The sequence below is a fragment of the Physella acuta genome, unplaced genomic scaffold (genome assembly GCF_028476545.2).
Source record: "Physella acuta isolate Inbredline_101_S28 unplaced genomic scaffold, ASM2847654v3 ptg001183l, whole genome shotgun sequence".
Lineage (NCBI taxonomy): Eukaryota > Metazoa > Mollusca > Gastropoda > Physidae > Physella > Physella acuta.
Genome location: NW_026732700.1, coordinates 13,384 through 32,500, shown reverse-complemented (window position 1 = coordinate 32,500; position 19,117 = coordinate 13,384). Strand labels below are relative to the sequence as shown.

At 39.1% G+C, this 19,117-nt stretch overlaps 1 protein-coding gene across 2 annotated transcripts in view; it reads right to left on the bottom strand.

Moving 5' to 3' along the window:
• Positions 1-11,809, bottom strand: part of LOC131956902 (carbohydrate sulfotransferase 3-like) — a 26,356-nt gene extending 14,547 nt beyond the window's left edge. The window contains exon 1 of one of the 2 annotated variants that reach the window (XM_059321529.1): positions 11,693-11,809. In XM_059321529.1, the coding sequence (XP_059177512.1) occupies positions 11,693-11,771 (79 nt within the window). In that variant the 5' untranslated portion in view covers positions 11,772-11,809. Of the gene's footprint in view, positions 1-4,978; positions 5,036-11,692 lie in introns of those variants that run through there. The other variant, XM_059321530.1, reaches the window with a different exon arrangement.
• Between the last annotated feature and the right edge of the window lie 7,308 nt (positions 11,810-19,117).

Genomic DNA, 19,117 nt, shown 5'->3' with positions numbered 1-19,117 from the left:
TCATTTTCAAAAATTACTTTAAAATAAACCGGGAGTGATCTCCCCTAAACTTTCTCGAATATTTTTATATAAAATAACAGGGGATGGAAACTCGGGCTATAGACATGATTTTTAATCCATTTTAAATACTTAAAGTTTTAAAAATAGAATAAAATCTCGTAGACAAATTAATTGCACACCAAGTGAACGCCAAATAAAAAAGCGCATAATAGTGCGCAATATTATTAGTACTTTTAAAATTTACATTAGTTTTTTTGAGAAATCGGAAGTAGCGTAAAGTACTACTTCCAGTCAACGGAAATTACTCAAAATTTAACAGAAGGTAGAGAATTAGATTTTTTACTCACATGTGAAATTTTATTTATCTATCTGAAATAGTACTCAAGTTATAGGCTTTTGAAAACTTCAAAGTAGGAAAAGTACCACTTCCGGTTATCGGAAATCGCTTAAAAGTTGATACGGATCTACAATTTTGATAAAATACTTTTATATGAAATTTCATCAACCTAGCTGTAACGGTACTCAAGTTATCGTGTTTAAACACGGACAGACAGACAGACACACAGACAGACACACAGACATACGGACAAGATTGCAAAATTATGTTTTTCCGTATCAATGAGGTGTAAAACGTCGAAATTTGTAAAAATCTCGATTTTTTTTGCACGATTACAAGACTTTCTCTATACTTCGTATATACGAGAAAGTAAAACTGAAAACGTGTGACGTAACTTTTTAACCCTCTCCCTTTCCACCCTTTTCCCTACAGAGTATCTTCCGGGCATCCCCTCCCCCCCCCCCCCCGAACGAAATGGAATTTATATAGAATGTATATACTTTAAGCAGTGTCCGCCCCCTTCCCCCGAAAGTTTTTGTTCGCCCCCCCCCCCCCCCACGGAGAAGAAAGTCTGTAAGAAACACTGAATGGAATATAGAAAACATATACTCTCACCAGTGTCCGCTCCACACCCCGGAAAATTTAGTCCGCCCACCCCGCCGTTACACTGTTCCCCTCGTCACATGTATTAAAACACCGAACCCTTCCGTTCCCATTGTCAAGTCATTAATTTAATGCCGGCTCGTATGCCATTATTTTTATTAGGTACTGATTTGATATACTATTAGTATGCCAAGAAAAGATAACTGGTAATTTGCAGACGGGAGTTATTTCCCTTTTGTCGATGCGATTAGTCAAGAGAAGTTAAGTAAACATTGCTAGAACCATCAGTTAACCGAATGAAATAGTCAGGTGAGTGTGTGTGTGTGTGTGGGGGGGGGGGGGGGGGGTCATGTGAATCAAATACAAGAACATTAGTTGAACATTATGAAGGGGTTGTACACAGGGTATAAGTTGCATAATTAGCGAGGCGGGGGGGGGGGGGGTCAAATATGTTTCAGACCAGGCTACCCCCAGTAGAGAAAATACGATTTCGTTTTGATTTTGAAAATAAAGAGAGATTTTAAAACGCGGCGTGTACGTTTGTTGTAAGACGATTAAAAGCAAGACATGACCTTGAAAATTTGATCAGAAAAAGGGGGTCGACGGGGTCGGGTGGGTTAAGCTAAACCGAAAGTCCCTCTGCTGCTCCATAGCTGGGGACAAGTCTTCTAGGGGAGAACTCGACAGCTAGGGACAGCCACCCGTATAGGAGAGACAACTCGATAGCTGGGGACAAGTCTTCTGGGGAGACAACTCGATAGCTAAGGACAACAAGTCTTCTAGGGGAGACAACTCGATAGCTGGGGACAACAAGTCTTCTAGGGGAGACAACTCGATAGCTGGGGACAACAAGTCTTCTAGGGGAGACAACTCGATAGGTGGGGACAACAAGTCTTCTAGGGAAGACAACTCGATAGCTGGGGACAACAAGTCTTCTAGGGGAGACAACTCGATAGGTGGGGACAACAAGTCTTCTAGGGAAGACAACTCGATAGCTGGGGACAACAAGTCTTCTAGGGGAGACAACTCGATAGCTGGGGACAACAAGTCTTCTGGGGGAGACAACTCGATAGCTGGGGACAGCCACTCGTATAGGGGAGACAACACGATAGCTGGGGACAACAACTCTTCTAGGGGAGAAAACTCGATAGCTAGGGACAGCCACTCGTATAGGGGAGACAACTCGATAGCTGGGGACAGCCACTCGTATAGGGGAGACAACTCGATAGCTGGGGACAGCCACTCATGTAGGGGAGACAACTCGATAGCTGGGGACAGCCACTCGTATAGGGGAGACAACTCGATAGCTGGGGACAGCCACTCGTATAGGGGAGCCAACTCGATAGCTGGGGACAGCCACTCATATAGGGGAGACAACTCGATAGCTGGGGACAGCCACTCGTATAGGGGAGCCAACTCGATAGCTGGGGACAGCCACTCATATAGGTGAGACAACTCGATTGCTGGGGACAACAACTCTTCTAGGGGAGACAACTTGATAGCTGGGGACAGTCACTCGTATAGGGGAGACAACTCGATTGCTGGGGACAACAACTCTTCTAGGGGAGACAACTCGATAGCTGGGGACAACAACTCTTCTAGGAGAGACAACTCGATAGCTGGGGACAGCCACTCATATAGGTGAGACAACTCGATTGCTGGGGACAACAACTCTTCTAGGGGAGACAACTTGATAGCTGGGGACAGTCACTCGTATAGGGGAGACAACTCGATAGCTGGGGACAGCCACTCATATAGGTGAGACAACTCGATAGCTGGGGACAACAACTCTTCTAGGGGAGACAACTTGATAGCTGGGGACAGCCACTCGTATAGGGGAGACAACTCGATAGCTGGGGACAACAACTCTTCTAGGCGAGACAACTCGACAGCTGGGGACAACAACTCTTATAGGTGAGACAACTCGATAGCTGGGGACAACTCTTCTAGGGGAGACAACTCGATAGCTGGGGACAACAACTCTTCTAGGAGAGAAAAGTTGATAGCTGGGGACAACAACTCTTCTAGGAGAGACAACTCGATAGCTGGGGACAACAACTCTTCTAGGGGAGACAACTCGATAGCTAAGAACAGCCACTCGTATAGGAGAGACAACTCGATAGCTAGGGACAACAACTCTTCTAGGAGAGACAACTCGATAGCTGGGGACAACAACTCTTCTAGGAGAGACAACTCGATAGCTGGGGACAACAACTCTTCTAGGAGAGACAACTCGATAGCTAGGGACAACAACTCTTCTAGGAGAGACAACTCGATAGCTGGGGACAACAACTCTTCTAGGAGAGAAAACTCGATAGCTTGGGGCAGCAACTCTTCTAGGAGAGACAACTCGATAGCTGGGGACAACAACTCGTATAGAGAGACAACTCCAAAATTAAACAACTGCTGCCTGTTGTTTGTTCTTGGTTGGAAAAAGGCTATGAAAGCTAATCCTAATAGAAAAGCAGGCTGAAATCGGAGTCAACGGACCATATGGCGCATAACACGTAATACTTAATTGTATTGGAGGGAATTTCTTTCAATACCAGAATTACGAACGAAGAAAAAGAAGAACAGAAAAAAACAATGATCGAAGTATAATGCTTCTAAAGTATTCACAACATGACAGGCGATTTTAAAATAAAAAACAAGAATTACCTTGATAATTGAAACAGGAAAACTGATGTACATATTGAGCAATAGGGAAACTGACATGACCAAACCATCTTGAATATTCATACCGCATCATTTCATAACACAACCACATCAACAGCCACACGGGGGTAACTACCACATGTAACCAGGCCACGTAACCACACGAAACCACACCGTGAGCCGTGGGTTACACGGGAGCACGCGTCCACATGCCTAGTCAACAAGCCGGACAAACAGCCGGACAAACAGCCGGACAAACAGCCGGACAATGGAGCATATACGTCTAGTGTTTGCCCTCGTATGTCTCGACGTACGAACTCCTGACCTGGCCACGCTTCAGTAAACAAACGGTGGAGAACTTTTAACACAACAGGTAACCAGTCTAGGAAATGTTAGCACAACTTTAACTGTTAACTTCAACAGTTCATTGTTCGACAAGCTTGTACCATTTATATATATATATATATATATATATATATATATATATATATATATATATATATATATATATATATATATATATATATATATGAATAGTTTTTCAAAAGTTTATTTACTGCATCACAATAGTACGCACAATTAAAATGATAAGTACTTTTTGTTTGTATTCCTGCCATGGCTTAGGTCGAACTTAGGTCGAGCTTAGGTCGAGCTTATGTCGAGTTTAGGTAGAGCTTATGTCGAGCTTAGGTCGAGCGAATATTTGCAAACAAGTTGCCTAACACAAAGCAATTTTAGCTCAAGCCAAGTGGAATGATTCATTACGCGCGATATTGTAAACTTGTGATTAAAATAATCTTTGAAACGTCAATACGGTTACATTGTGACAGCTACTTTATTTGTTGATAATTAGGAAGATCTTATTTAGAATAGTCATGACGAAAAATAAAGATATTGGCCTACTTGTTTTTGAAGATAATCTGAATGACAGGTTAGACTTAATGAAACAAGAGGTGCGAGGTTAGAATTAATGAGATAAAATGTGAGGTTAGAATTGATGAGATAAAATGTGAGGTTAGAATTGATGAGATAAAATGTAAAGGCTAGCATTGATGAGATAAAATGTGCGAGGTTAGAATGAATGAGATAAAATGTAAAGGTTAGAATTAATGAGATAAAATATGAAAGGTTACAGTTAATGAGATAAAATATGAGAGGTTAGATATAAATGAGATAAAATGTAATAGGTTAGAACGAATGAGATAAATGCGAGAGGTTAGAATTAATGAGATAAAATGTAAGAGGTTAGAATTAATGAGATAAAATGTAAGAGGTTAAAATGAATGAAAAAATAGTATGAGAGGTAAGAATTAATGAGATAAAATGTGTCTCGAGATTCGGTATCTATTTATAAAATTCCAATCACTAAACGTGAGTACTCACTACAACATGCACGGGTCCACGACATGGCTCACCCTGACCACAAATAGAAGAGACGGGCTTTGGTCTCACGCGCAGCGTTTAGGATATTGGTTTCGGTCGGTTGCTCACACGTTCACACACACGCGCACACACGCAGACACACACAGAGGTGAGTGACTGCTCACTAGGACATCACGCTGTATGCACCTGTTGCAACCACATGCTGGAGTGGTTGATATGTGGGCCTACATCACCCCACAGGCAAGAGGGTGATTGAAATGTGGACCTACAAGCAAGATAATGATTGGAATGTGGACCTACAAGCAAGATAATGATTGAAATGTGGACCTACAAGCAATATAATGATTGAAATGTGGACCTACAAGCAGCAAGATAATGATTGAAATGTGGACCTACAAATAAGATAATGATTGAAATGTGGACCTACAAGCAGCAAGATAATGATTGAAATGTGGACCTACAAGCAAGATAATGATTAAAATGTGGACCTACAAGCAAGATAATGATTGTAATGTGGACCTACAAGCAAGATAATGATTGAAATGTGGACCTACAAGCAAGATAATGATTGAAGTGTGGACCTACTAGCAAGATAATGATTGAAATGTGGACCTACAAGCAAGATAATGATTGAAATGTGGACCTACAAGCAAGATAATGATTGAAATGTGGACCTACAAGCAAGATAATGATTGAACTGTGGACCTACAAGCAAGATAATGATTGAAATGTGGACCTACAAGCAATAGAATGATTGAAATGTGGACCTACAAGCAATAGAATGATTGAAATGTAGACCCTCATCAAATCACAAGCTAGAGAATGATTGAAACGTAGACCAACGTCACACCACTAGCAAGAAAATGATTGAAATGTGAACCCCCATATCGTCAAATGTAAACCCACAACACGACACAAACAAAAGGACCATTGAAGTGCGGACCCACAAGAGGCCAAACGTACACCAACATCACAACACAAGTGAAGGGTTACCAGTACCCAGTTTGAGTTCGTGGGTTATTTTTAATGTACTCCCTGGCTGGCGGAGACAGGAACAATTTTCTCACTTAAAGGCGATCACTTGAAAACGTATTTAATCAAAGAAAAATAATTATTGAACGGAAACATCGATATTAAATTCAACTTCATGATAAAAATGTAGACCTATTTATAGCAAAAACAAGAAAATTTTAATTTAAAAGGAATCCCTTTTATTATATATCTGGCTCGTGATGTAGTAAGGGTATGCTAATCTGCATTATTGCTAATTTGATCAAAGTCCCACAGTTGTTGCTAATGAAAAGGATGATTGAAATGATTTTAATTTTTTTTTTTTTTTTTTTTTTTTTTTTTTATGTCTGGGAAAAATTATTTAATACTGCATTGTATTAATTTAATAAATGAAATAACTGATCTAAATGTACATTGATTTGCATTTTTAAAATAGGCAATAAAGTAATTTTTTAAATACTAAAAATGTCTTTGTGTCATTTGAATCACTAAATTTTATTTTCTGGGAAAATAATCATGATAATGTTTGTTAAAATGCTGTGGAGGACTAAAATTTCAAAATTCTAACATATTTTAAACTGGTATTAACAGTTATCATACATCTTTACATTAGTGCTGCTGTTGCAATTTAATTATTTTCAACATCCATTCACTATACAAAGGCATCACACATTATGATTCATTCAAAGATGAATTAACATGAATATTATAACAAGTTATGAGAAAAAATAAATTTACATTTTTTTTATTTTGGGCTTCAAGCCATTCATTTTCCTGCAAGAGCTCCCTCTTAGCTCGCATTTCTTCAATATTTTTAAGTAATTTTGGATCATCTGGTGGAAATATCTGTGCCCTTTTTTCCATCATCCATTGTTCAAAAAATACTGGCTGATTAAACAAGTAAAATAAACCAACATGAAAGCTGACATACATTGCCATCCGAAAAACTTCCAACTTCCATCCACCCATCGTAATCTTAAGATCAAATGATATTCGAGTGTTTTGTAGAATGTCTTAAAATGCCTAACATTTGATAAACGAAGCTAAATCATAGCCAAAGAGTCAATGATTGATAGATCTAGTTCATGGGTCGGCAACCTTTTGAAGTGGAAGAGCCAAAAGTTACAATTTTCAAAATTTCCCTTCTTTTAAAGAGCAACTAACATTATTTTTATTTTAAATATTTTGTTTTATTAAGATTATTAGTATTTGTTCAAGGAGCTGGAGAGCCGCATCTTGATATCAAGGGAGCCGCATGCGGCTCGCGAGCCGCAGGTTGCCGACCCCTGATCTAGTTGATGATATTGTTATAGAAATGGTTATTCGGAAATTATGGTAGATATGTGCAAATTATTTTTTTTTAAATAAATTGAAAAAGAATACAAAGTATTGATTGGTTACAAGAGACGACAGCCTCAGTAAATGCGATTACCTATAAAATATTTAATCCAAGGAAAAAAAATTATTGTGATCCTTAACCATAGAAACATCGATATTAAATTCAATTATTGAAAAAAAAAATTAAACTATAGATGACAAAACAAAACAATTTTAGTTTAAAATTTAACTATGATACATTTGGCTCGTGATGTGATGAGGGTCTGTTAATTAGAATTGGTGCTAATTTGATCACAGTCCCACAGTTGTCGTTAATGAAAAGGATGATTGAAAACGAAGACGAACTCATTGGTTGACAAATAAACCGGTAGTGATCTCCCCTAAACTTTCTCGAATATTCTTATATAACACTACGGGGTATGGTAACTCGGGATAAAGACAATATTTTAAATCAATTTTTAATTATTTAAACTTTTTAAAAATAGAATAGAATCTCGTAGAAAAAAGAATTGCACACTAAGTGACCGCCACACAAAATGTGCATAAAAGTGCGGAATATTATTAGTACTATATAAATTCACATGCGTTTTTTTTTAGAAATCGGAAATAGCGAAAATTACTACTTCCGGAAGTTACTGAAAATTTGAGGGAAGGCAGAGAATCAGATCTTTTACTTCTATGTAAAATTTCATTTATCTATCTGAAATAGTACTCAAGTTATAGGCTTTTGAAAAAATTGAAAGTAGAAAAGGTTCCACTTTCGGGTATCGGAAATCGCTGAAAAGTAGATACGGATCTACAAATTTGATATAATACCTATATATGAAATTTCATCAACCTATCTGTAACGGTTCTCAAGTTAGCGTATTCACAGAGACACACTTACACACACACACACATACGGACATGATTGCAAGACTACATTTTACGACTTAGAGAGGTGTAAAACGTCGAGATTTGCAAAGATTTCGATTATTATTTTTTTGCACGATTGCAATACTTTCTCTATAATTTGTATACGAGAAAGTAATAGGAATAATTGTTTCATAAAAGGCGATTACCTCAAAAATATTTAATCCAAAAAGTTGTTATCCTTAACCATAAAAACATCAAAATTAAATCCAATTATTGAACGAAAATGTAGACCTATATATGACAAAACAAATTTTTTTTAAATTTCAAATTAAACTATGATATATTTGGCTCGCGATGTAGTGAGAGTCTGCTAATTAGCATTGTATGCTAATCTTATCACAGCCCCACAGTTGTCGTTAATGAAAGCCTGGTGATTTAGCGACAGCCAACGCATGCACGTTCACAGACAATAAAACAAACAGCCCAGCCTAAATCGATTGGTACGATCGCCGCTAAATTATGTCAAACTGTATGCAAGGAACGACGAAATATGCGGTACGTTCATTAAACACATTGCTAAGACGGTGAGAAAAATGTTAATTTTTAAATTTACCTTCCCACGGTCGTACTAAACACATTGATCTCTCTTTCTCCTTGTATTATATATATATATATATATATATATATATATATATATATATATATATATATATATATATATATATATATATATATATACATATATATATATATATATATATATATATATATATATATATATATATATATATATATATATATATATATATATATATATATATATATATACACATATATACATATATACATATATACATATATACATATATATATATATATATATATATATATATATATATATATATATATATATATATATATATATATATATATATATATATATATATATATACATATATATATATATAAAATTATATATAATTATATATATATATATATATGTGTGTGTGTATGTGTGTGTGAATGTATGAGTGTGTCAGTATATGTGGCGATGTTATGCCAAACACATCTATCAGATGACCAAAGCGATAATCGTTTGGTGACCATGTATTATGATTTATGTCATAGATACTCAGTCATCGCATAAGTTGAAAACCTTACTTTGTAGAAATTTGTTATCCAAGCTAAGTCGACAAATATTTTAAATAAAATTCTCCTTTTTTTCTAAACAATATGAGATAGTTATGCATGTTTATTTACATTTTTGTGATAAAATTTAAAAACAAAATATGATCTAGTTATGCATGTTATTTACATTTGTGTGATAAAATTAAAAAAAATAACCAAATTGTCATTGGCTTTGTTTTGATAGAGCGCGAGACTGCTAACCTGAAAGTCTCAAGTTTGAATCCAGGTTCAAAGTAAAGTCTGACAAAAAAAAAAACACATAATCAAGCTTTGTATAGCCACATTTATTTTTAAAAGTTTTCTTTTAAATTCAACTAAACATTCAATTGAATCAACCATTCGAGACTATTGGAGACTATTCTAGTTGGGGGTTCATTAAGAAGTTATTGAAATAAAATGAGAGGTAGCTCATCTTATATGAGAATGCCATTAAATTTTTATGGTTTTATGATGAATTGTGAAAAAAAAAGTAATATACCCCTTTCCCTATCAAGAAATTGTTCAAAAGTTAATAGTACCTTCAGTATAGAAAATAATACTATTTTTTTTTATTTCTTCCTCCTAACAGTAATCAAGTTCTCGTTTTCACACTGAAGAAGAGTAAAATACCATTTCTGGTTACCAGAAATAACTCAAAAATTGCCAGACACCAGCGTATATGCATGCAAAATTTCGTTTAATTCAAAAAATTAGAGAAATATAAGTAGAGAATCTTAAATATGAAATGTCCTTAACCATCTTAAATGGTACTCAAACTATCATGTTCTCGATGAGTAAAGAATTATTCCGGTCACCGGAAACTATTTGAAACTCGATAGAAGCATGCGTAAACAAATACTTCCTATAAACTCTGCATACGAGAAAGTAAAAATCAAACAACAAAAGAGGTCATAGGTCTAGTTCTTCTGGCTCTTTAAGTGCTGGAAACCTTCGGGGGGCGGGGAGAGGTGGCGGGTGTACGGTGTACCAGTTCGTAACGCTTGACTAGTGTTGCACTTTCTTGCGTCTATTCAGGCTCGGCTTATCATCTGGGTAAACTTTGACTAGAGCAGGGTTGTGGTGTGACGTTTTTACACAGGTGTGTTGTGCCATTTGACTACAGCGGGCTAGGCGTGTGATATTTTTCCTGCATGTGTTGTACAATTTGACTACCTTGGCTGGTTGTGTGATATTTCTACCTAAATTTATTATGTCATTTGACTACCTTAACTGATCGTGTGATGTTTTTACCTACTTGTGTTGTTGCCTTTCTTGTCCGCTTGTCTACGGTGTTTTAAAAAGTGTTCACGTTTCATTACATGTTGAATATTTTTTCTACTTTTTACTAATACATAAAACATTTTAATTATCGATTAGCCCTCGAAACATTTTTATATGCTAGGCCTACTGCATGCGACAATATAACATGTTTGTTAAGGTTTAAGTTAGAGGTAAGAGGTAAGTTATTCGGGTAAGGGATACGTTAGGCAAAAGCTAGTATCATGTTTAGTGTGATTGTTTAAGTGCTACAACATAAACAGACAATGGATGATGTTGAGACGTCCGTCTTTATTAATGTTTTCTTTGTAGAAAAAAATTCTACGCACGCCTATAGTTTTAATATTTTAATCTGGAATGTTAAAATTAAATTAGATTACATGAGAATTTTGAAAAAAAAAAACAAAAAGCTTATGTTAATTAAAATTGTTGCAATGTGGCAGAAAGAGGGGTGGGTGGTAGCAGATACTAGTCCATTATTGTAATCACTTTATCTAATAAATTAGTTATAAATTTAAGATCGATGAGTAGTAAACTGATTTATCATTATATTTAATACTGACACTAACGTGAAAGTTATCGACAACCATGTACTTTATAAATCTTGTAGCAGTAAATGAGCAGCTCTCCACTGTTTTAATACTTTTACTTTATCTTAAAATTAACTCTGACCCTAGTCTTAACCATATACCACTGTGTAGCCTAAAGTTAAGGGACGGTGTGGCCTAGCGGTAGAGAGCTAGACTGGTTCAAATTAGTGGAACGTCCCTGAGTCCACCCAGTTCTGATGGGTACCTAACTTACGTTAGGGAAACAAAGACGGCTGGGCATAGTGCGGACCACGCTATCCCTTCATATGCCGTGGTCTCAGAATCAGATGAACTCTACTTAATCTGCCCCATGTGACTAACCTTAACTCTACCTTAATTAAACCACTATCATAACCTTAACGCTTTAAAACTCAGTACGTCAAAAATCAGCGACATCGGCTTAACAAATTACAAACACGCACGTACGGCTAATCGACAAAGCGCTCGATAACTAGTAAATCATAACATAACTCACGTGTCACACATACGAAAAGTTTACGTCCAACACGTGACATATTCAGCTGTCCACATACAAGTGGGTCACACATCAACATACAGGTGGGTCACACATCAACATACACTACACACACCATTTCGGTGGGCCATTGAAATGTAAATAGATTTATAAATAGTCAAACTCGAAACCTGCTTGCTTGCCTGGCAAGGGGAGACTATCAACATTAAAAAAAAAGATAAGGTTCGATAACTCTTTAGTGTTAGCTGGGACCCATAAAAACGGGTACATGGAGTGTGTATGTGTGTGTAGGGGGGGGGGGGGGTGGGCAGCGTTTCTTTCAGGTATCTCTTCGGCGGGCACCGCCCCCCTCTCGCCCCACCCACAAGGCCCACCTACACCCCCCCCCCCCAACGAAATAGATACTATACTTTTATCAGTGCCCACCCCGCCCCCATCCCCTTAAATTTAGCCCCCCCCTCCCTAAGTTTCTAATGCCCCCCCCCCCCCCATCTCCCTGGATAAAAAGAATGAAAGAAACACGGGAGAGGGAGGTTTATTAATATGATATTTCAGATAGAACCAGACTTTAGTTTTAGTATAGTGGAGTCAGTCATGCAGTAAGTCGAAAAAAAAATTACCTGATAAAATGTTGATCATACGATGAATTAATTGATGCAGGCATATTGGATCGCAATCACACTTTCAGGGGGGTAGGTGGGAAGCTAGTCCTTTTATACCCTTCAATAGACCGATGCTGCAGTTTTTATATTCCACATTGTGTGTAAAGAATTGTTGTAAATAGAGAATCCAATATGTGGTGCGGATAATAATTGCGGCAGTACCTCGCGCGGGTCATGGGTCGATACACGGGTCATTATTATAAAGACTAATATAATTGTCCGCTCTATTCTACACACATTAAACTGAATAGAATCGCGTAGAAAACTATTGCCAACAAAAAATGATATAAAATATAACATTCTTATGGTTTTTGAGAAATTGGAAATAAAGTACCACTTCCGGTTACCGGAAGAAACCTATGAAAACAATATAATCTGTCTCTGTGAAAGTTTGTTCACCCAACTAAATGGTACTCAGGCTATCGTGTTGACAGACAGACAGACAGGCAGACAGGCAGGCAGGCAGGCAGGCAGACAGACAGACAGACAGACAGACAGACAGACAGACAGAAAGACAGACAGACAGACAGACAGACAGACAGACAGACAGACAGACAGACAGACAGACAGACAGACAGACAGACAGACAGACAGACAGACAGACAGACAGACAGACAGACAGACAGACAGACAGACAGACAGACAGACAGACAGACAGACAGACAGACAGACAGACAGACAGACAGACAGACAGACAGACAGACAGACAGACAGACAGACAGACAGACAGACAGACAGACAGACAGACAGACAGACAGACAGACAGACAGACAGACAGACAGACAGACAGACAGACAGACAGACAGACAGACAGACAGACAGACAGACAGACAGACAGACAGACAGACAGACAGACAGACAGACAGACAGACAGACAGACAGACAGACAGACAGACAGACAGACAGACAGACAGACAGACAGACAGACAGACAGACAGACAGACAGGCAGGCAGACAGGCAGGCAGGCAGGCAGGCAGGCAGGCAGGCAGGCAGGCAGGCAGGCAGGCAGGCAGGCAGCCAAGCAGCCAGGCAGGCAGACAGGCAGACAGACACACAGAGACGGAAACACGGACGGACGCACGAAAACGCGGGGGTGGGGGGTGGGGCAGGGAGCGTTAAGGCACTTAAAGAGGTGTATAACGTCGAGATTTCTCAAAATATCGATTTCTTTTTTTTTTTTTGTTGTTGTTGTACGGTTACAATACTTCCTCAATATATCGTATACGCAAAGGGGTCACGGTATTCGAATATGGGTCATGGTTCACGATATGCGGAAATTGGGTCATGGGTTACGTTACCCCAATAGAGGTCATTGCGAGTATGGGCCATTGATCAGGATATACAAAAAAGGGGGGCTATGGGTCACGATATGCATATGTGGGACACTATATGCATATATATGTGTCACGATATGCCTCTATAAGGGTCAAAACGACTTGAAGCCGTGTCACGGTATTGTTATGTTGTTTACTATGTGCCCCCGTTTTTGTGAGTAGTCTGATGAGTATGTTTTACCAGCCCCTGTTCTAACACATGTTTTCTGTGGCTTCTAGTGAGATTCTGGGCCCTGAATGTTATTAAAATAAAGCAGTTAGCGCCAGTACGGTGTTCAAAACATTCTCTGTTCCTTCCCCTTTGTAATCGGGCAATTTATGTGGGCTATATAATTTAACAGCGTATGTGGTGCACATTTACACTCTGTTATAAAAAGCCATGATTTATATAGATTATAGCCCGATATTGAATCATCCTGTTATACATAGTTCTAGTTTAGAAAGCCCTGCAGGTGAAGTAGAGTTCCCCTGTCCCCCTTGTGTGGGATGGTTTGGTCGAATGGTAGAGCGTTTGACTGCTAACTTGAAAGTCACGAGTTCAGATCCCGGACTCGAGTCCGTACGACGGACTTGAGTCCACACAGCTCTGATGGGTACCTGGCTCGCAATAAGGAAAGTAAAGGCGGCTGGGCGTATACACAAATTACTGTGTAAACTACAAATGGTGTGTAAACTACACACACAGTCGGTGATTATCATTTACATTATTCGTATAAAACGCCAACTTATATAACAAATTGTCACAAAGTTGTCACAAAGTTGTCACAAGTTGTCACAAGTTGTCACCAGTTGTCACAAGTTCTCACAAATTCTCACAAATTCTCACAAATTCTCACAAATTCTCACAAATTCTCACAAATTCTCACAAATTCTCACAAATTCTCACAAATTCTCACAAATTCTCACAAATTCTCACAAATTCTCACAAATTCTCACAAATTCTCACAAATTGTAGCAAATGTTCATGTAATGCAGCAGGTATGTGTCATCCCATGTCAACCACTGTCACTTAATGTCACCGGGTGTCACGTTGACTCACGCGCAGTCACGTGTTTTAACAACTCACCCCACACGTGCTCAGCCCCCACCTCACCCATCCTTTACCTTACTCGTAAGAACTGAAGACATGCGTGTCTTCATCATTAATAAAACACGCTTAATTAGCCTAAAATCGATGTCGACGCGTGTTCATGTGATATGGTTGTAAGTACTAAGCGGTTTCCACTGCAAAATAACAATGAAATATTTTAGTTATACCATTTATTATTAATGTTTGGTTCTATTTATAATTGTATTTGCTTTTATCAGTTTTCTTGAGTTTGCTAATAATTTCACATTATATAACAGCTATTTTGAGTGGGTACTTCTTTTAGGCATCTTTTCGGGGGTGGGGGTGGCACGTCCACCACTTCCACCCCCCCCCCCCCACACACACACACACCTACCCCAAGAACACACCGACGATGAAACAAACCATGTCGACTATTCCCTCAAGCTACCCCAAGAAAAAGAAATTCATACTTTAACCATTGTCGTTGTCTTCCCCCCCCCCCCCCCCCCCCCCATCCGACCATGAGCAAAATGTCTGAGAAAAAACCATGGATATGGCGCTGTCAAGACCTGAATCAGATATTAAAAGCGCCAAAAGTGACAATGTGCTGGTAAATGATATGTGTTAGGATAGAAAATATAAGAGGTTGGTTTCCTCATTTCCTTGCGGTGTATAGAATAGCTCAATCCAGTAAATCCACCAACATCCACCAACATCCACCAACATCCACCAACATCCACCAACATCCACCAACATCCACCAACATCCACCAACATCCACCAACATCCACCAACATCCACCAACATCCACCAACATCCACCAACATCCACCAACATCCACCAACATCCACCAACATCCACCAACATCCACCAACATCCACCAACATCCACCAACATCCACCAACATCCACCAACATCCACCAACATCTACCAACATTTACCAACATACACCAACATCCACCAACATCCACCAACATCCACCAAAATCCACCAACATAGACCAACATCCACCAACATCCACCAACATCCACCAACATCCACCAACATCCACCAACATCCACCAACATCCACCAACATCCACCAACATCCACCAACATCCACCAACATCCACCAACATCCACCAACATCCACCAACATAGACCAACATCCACCAACATCCACCAACATCCACCAACATCCACCAACATCCACCAACATCCACCAACATCCACCAACATCCACCAACATCCACCAACATCCACCAACATCCACCAACATCCACCAACTTCCACCAACATCCACCAACATCCACCAACATCCACCAACATCCACCAACATCCACCAACATCCACCAACATCCACCAACATCCACCAACATCCACCAACATCCACCAACATCCACCAACATCCACCAACATCCACCAACATCCACCAACATCCACCAACATCCACCAACATCCACCAACATCCACCAACATCCACCAACATCCACCAACATCCACCAACATCCACCAACATAGACCAACATCCACCAACATCCACCAACATCCACCAACATCCACCAACATCCACCAACATCCACCAACATCCACCAACATCCACCAACATAGACCAACATCCACCAACATCCACCAACATAGACCAACATCCACCAACATAGACCAACATCCACCAACATCCACCAACATCCACCAACATAGACCAACATCCACCAACATCCACCAACATCCACCAACATAGACCAACATCCACCAACATCCACCAACATCCACCAACATAGACCAACATCCACCAACATCCACCAACATCCACCAACATAGACCAACATCCACCAACATCCACCAACTTCCACCAACATCCACCAACATCCACCAACATCCACCAACATCCACCAACATCCACCAACTTCCACCAACATCCACCAACATCCACCAACATCCACCAACATCCACCAACATCCACCAACATCCACCAACATCCACCAACATCCACCAACATCCACCAACATCCACAAACATCCACCAACATCCACCAACATCCACCAACATCCACCAACATCCACCAACATCCACCAACATCCACCAACATCCACCAACATCCACCCACATCCACCAATATCCACCATTATCCACTAGCATACACCTACACAACAGCTGTTTTTAAAGCTACTAACAGTGATAGAACACACCGACGATGAAACAAACCATTTACCCCCTGTCAGCTATTCCCTCGTCGAGTTACCACCAGGAGCTAGCACCCCACCACCACGTTATTACCCCCTAACCCTACCCCCCCCCCCCCCCATTACCCTGAAAGTAATTATCTCCTCCCTCGAAGTCATATATATATATATATATATATATATATATATATATATATATATATATATATATATATATGTATGTATGTATGTATGTATATGTCAAAAGAAATGTGTATTTTAGGTGTATAAAAAGAAATGTGTATTTAAGGTGTATGATATTTCATTAAGTTTAAAGAAAACACAAGACCTATACATATCCCATTAGAGCTCCGTATGTATTCAGTTCCATATGTATTCAGCTCCATATGTATTCAGCTCCATATGTATTCAGCTCCATATCCCTAGCCCTATATCTAACCGTAACTCTCAGTTTACCTCTATCTCTGACCTTAACTAAACCTAACCATCACTCAAACCCTAAACCCAAACCCTAAACCCAACTTGAACCTAGGTTCTAACGTAATCCCAATCCCTAACTCTACCCCTAACCCCCCAACCCTAACTTATCCATAACTAATCGCGTCTCAATCTCTGATTTACCAGGGAAGGGGGTGGGGGTTATCCACCCGGGGAGGGGGGGGGAAGGGGATGTCCTGTCAATATAGGTCGTGTAAACACCTCCCCCCTCCCCCCCCCCCCCTTCCACACAATATCCACCTCCTCCGAAATTGAATCTCCCCCCCCCCCCTTCCACACAATATCCACCTCCTCCGAAATTGAATCTCTCCCCCCCCCCCTTCCACACAATATCCACCTCCTCCGAAATTGAATCTCTCCCCCCCCCCCCTTCCACACAATATCCACCTCCTCCGAAATTGAATTTGCTATTTTTGTTAATAAACATCAACGAAATGATTAATGAAGTCTTTTTAAAATGTAATTTTATTTCATTAATTAATTAAGTGAGTCATTTAGATAAGATTTTAATATCATGTTTACTAGACTACATACTCAACACATACATTACACGTGGCGGGGGGGGGGGGCGTGGTAACACATGAATGTCTATGACATCTATTGTTGTATTACCTGACCACATAGAGACAACAGACACACAACACAATAAAACTAAAACTAGAATCGTTTATTAACACACCGTGTGGTAATTTATTGCAGGTTGCGATACTAATAGCATGAGCATACCGTACATAATGAGGTAATATGTCAGATATAATATAGATAATATAGATATAATATAACAAGTGACTTAATACCGGGTAGTTCTAGTTTTAGGATAAACACAAATGCGTATTTGATTCCGGTTAATCGGGGCACATTAGCGACGCGACCGTTTTGGTTTTAATAAGCGTTTTTTTCGATTATAAGGATCGTGAGCTTAGTTTAAAGTCGAGACTGACATATTTATATTGTGAGCTTTAAGATGTCGTATACACATATGATATATAAATAAACACGTGGAACACAAAAATATAAGATCTACCATTCATCAGGTAATGTGTTCTTAAAAACTAAATTTACAGCCACTTTGATATACACATATGATATAGGCTACAAAAAACACTTCGAACATACACATGTGATATAGGCTACAAAAAAACACTTCGAACATACACATATGATATAGGCTAAAAATAAACACTGCGAACATACACATATGATATAGGCTAAAAATAAACACTGCGAACATACACATATGATATAGGCTACAAGAACACTGCGAACATATACAGATGATATAGGCTACACATAAACACTGCGAACATACACATATGATATAGGCTACAAAAACATTGCGAACATACACATATGATATGGGTTACTAATAAACACTTCGAGCATACACATATGATATAGACTACAAATAAACACTTTGATATACACATATGATATAGGCTACACATAAACACAGCGAACATACACATAAGATCTACTATTCCACAAGTTCTGTGTTCAGTAAAAACTTAATTTACAACCAGATGGTTCAAACACTTTGCGCTGTGTCGTGTTGTTTAGTCAGGGGTGACTAAACAGGCACGGGTCACTGACTACAGATGAAGGAGTTTTGTTCCTCTGTGGTAAGGCGGGGGTGGGGGGGGGGGTGGGGGGGCGAAAGCTGCGAAATTTATCGCTACGAATCGTAAATCAATTAAGATTATTTTTTTAGACAAGAGAGGG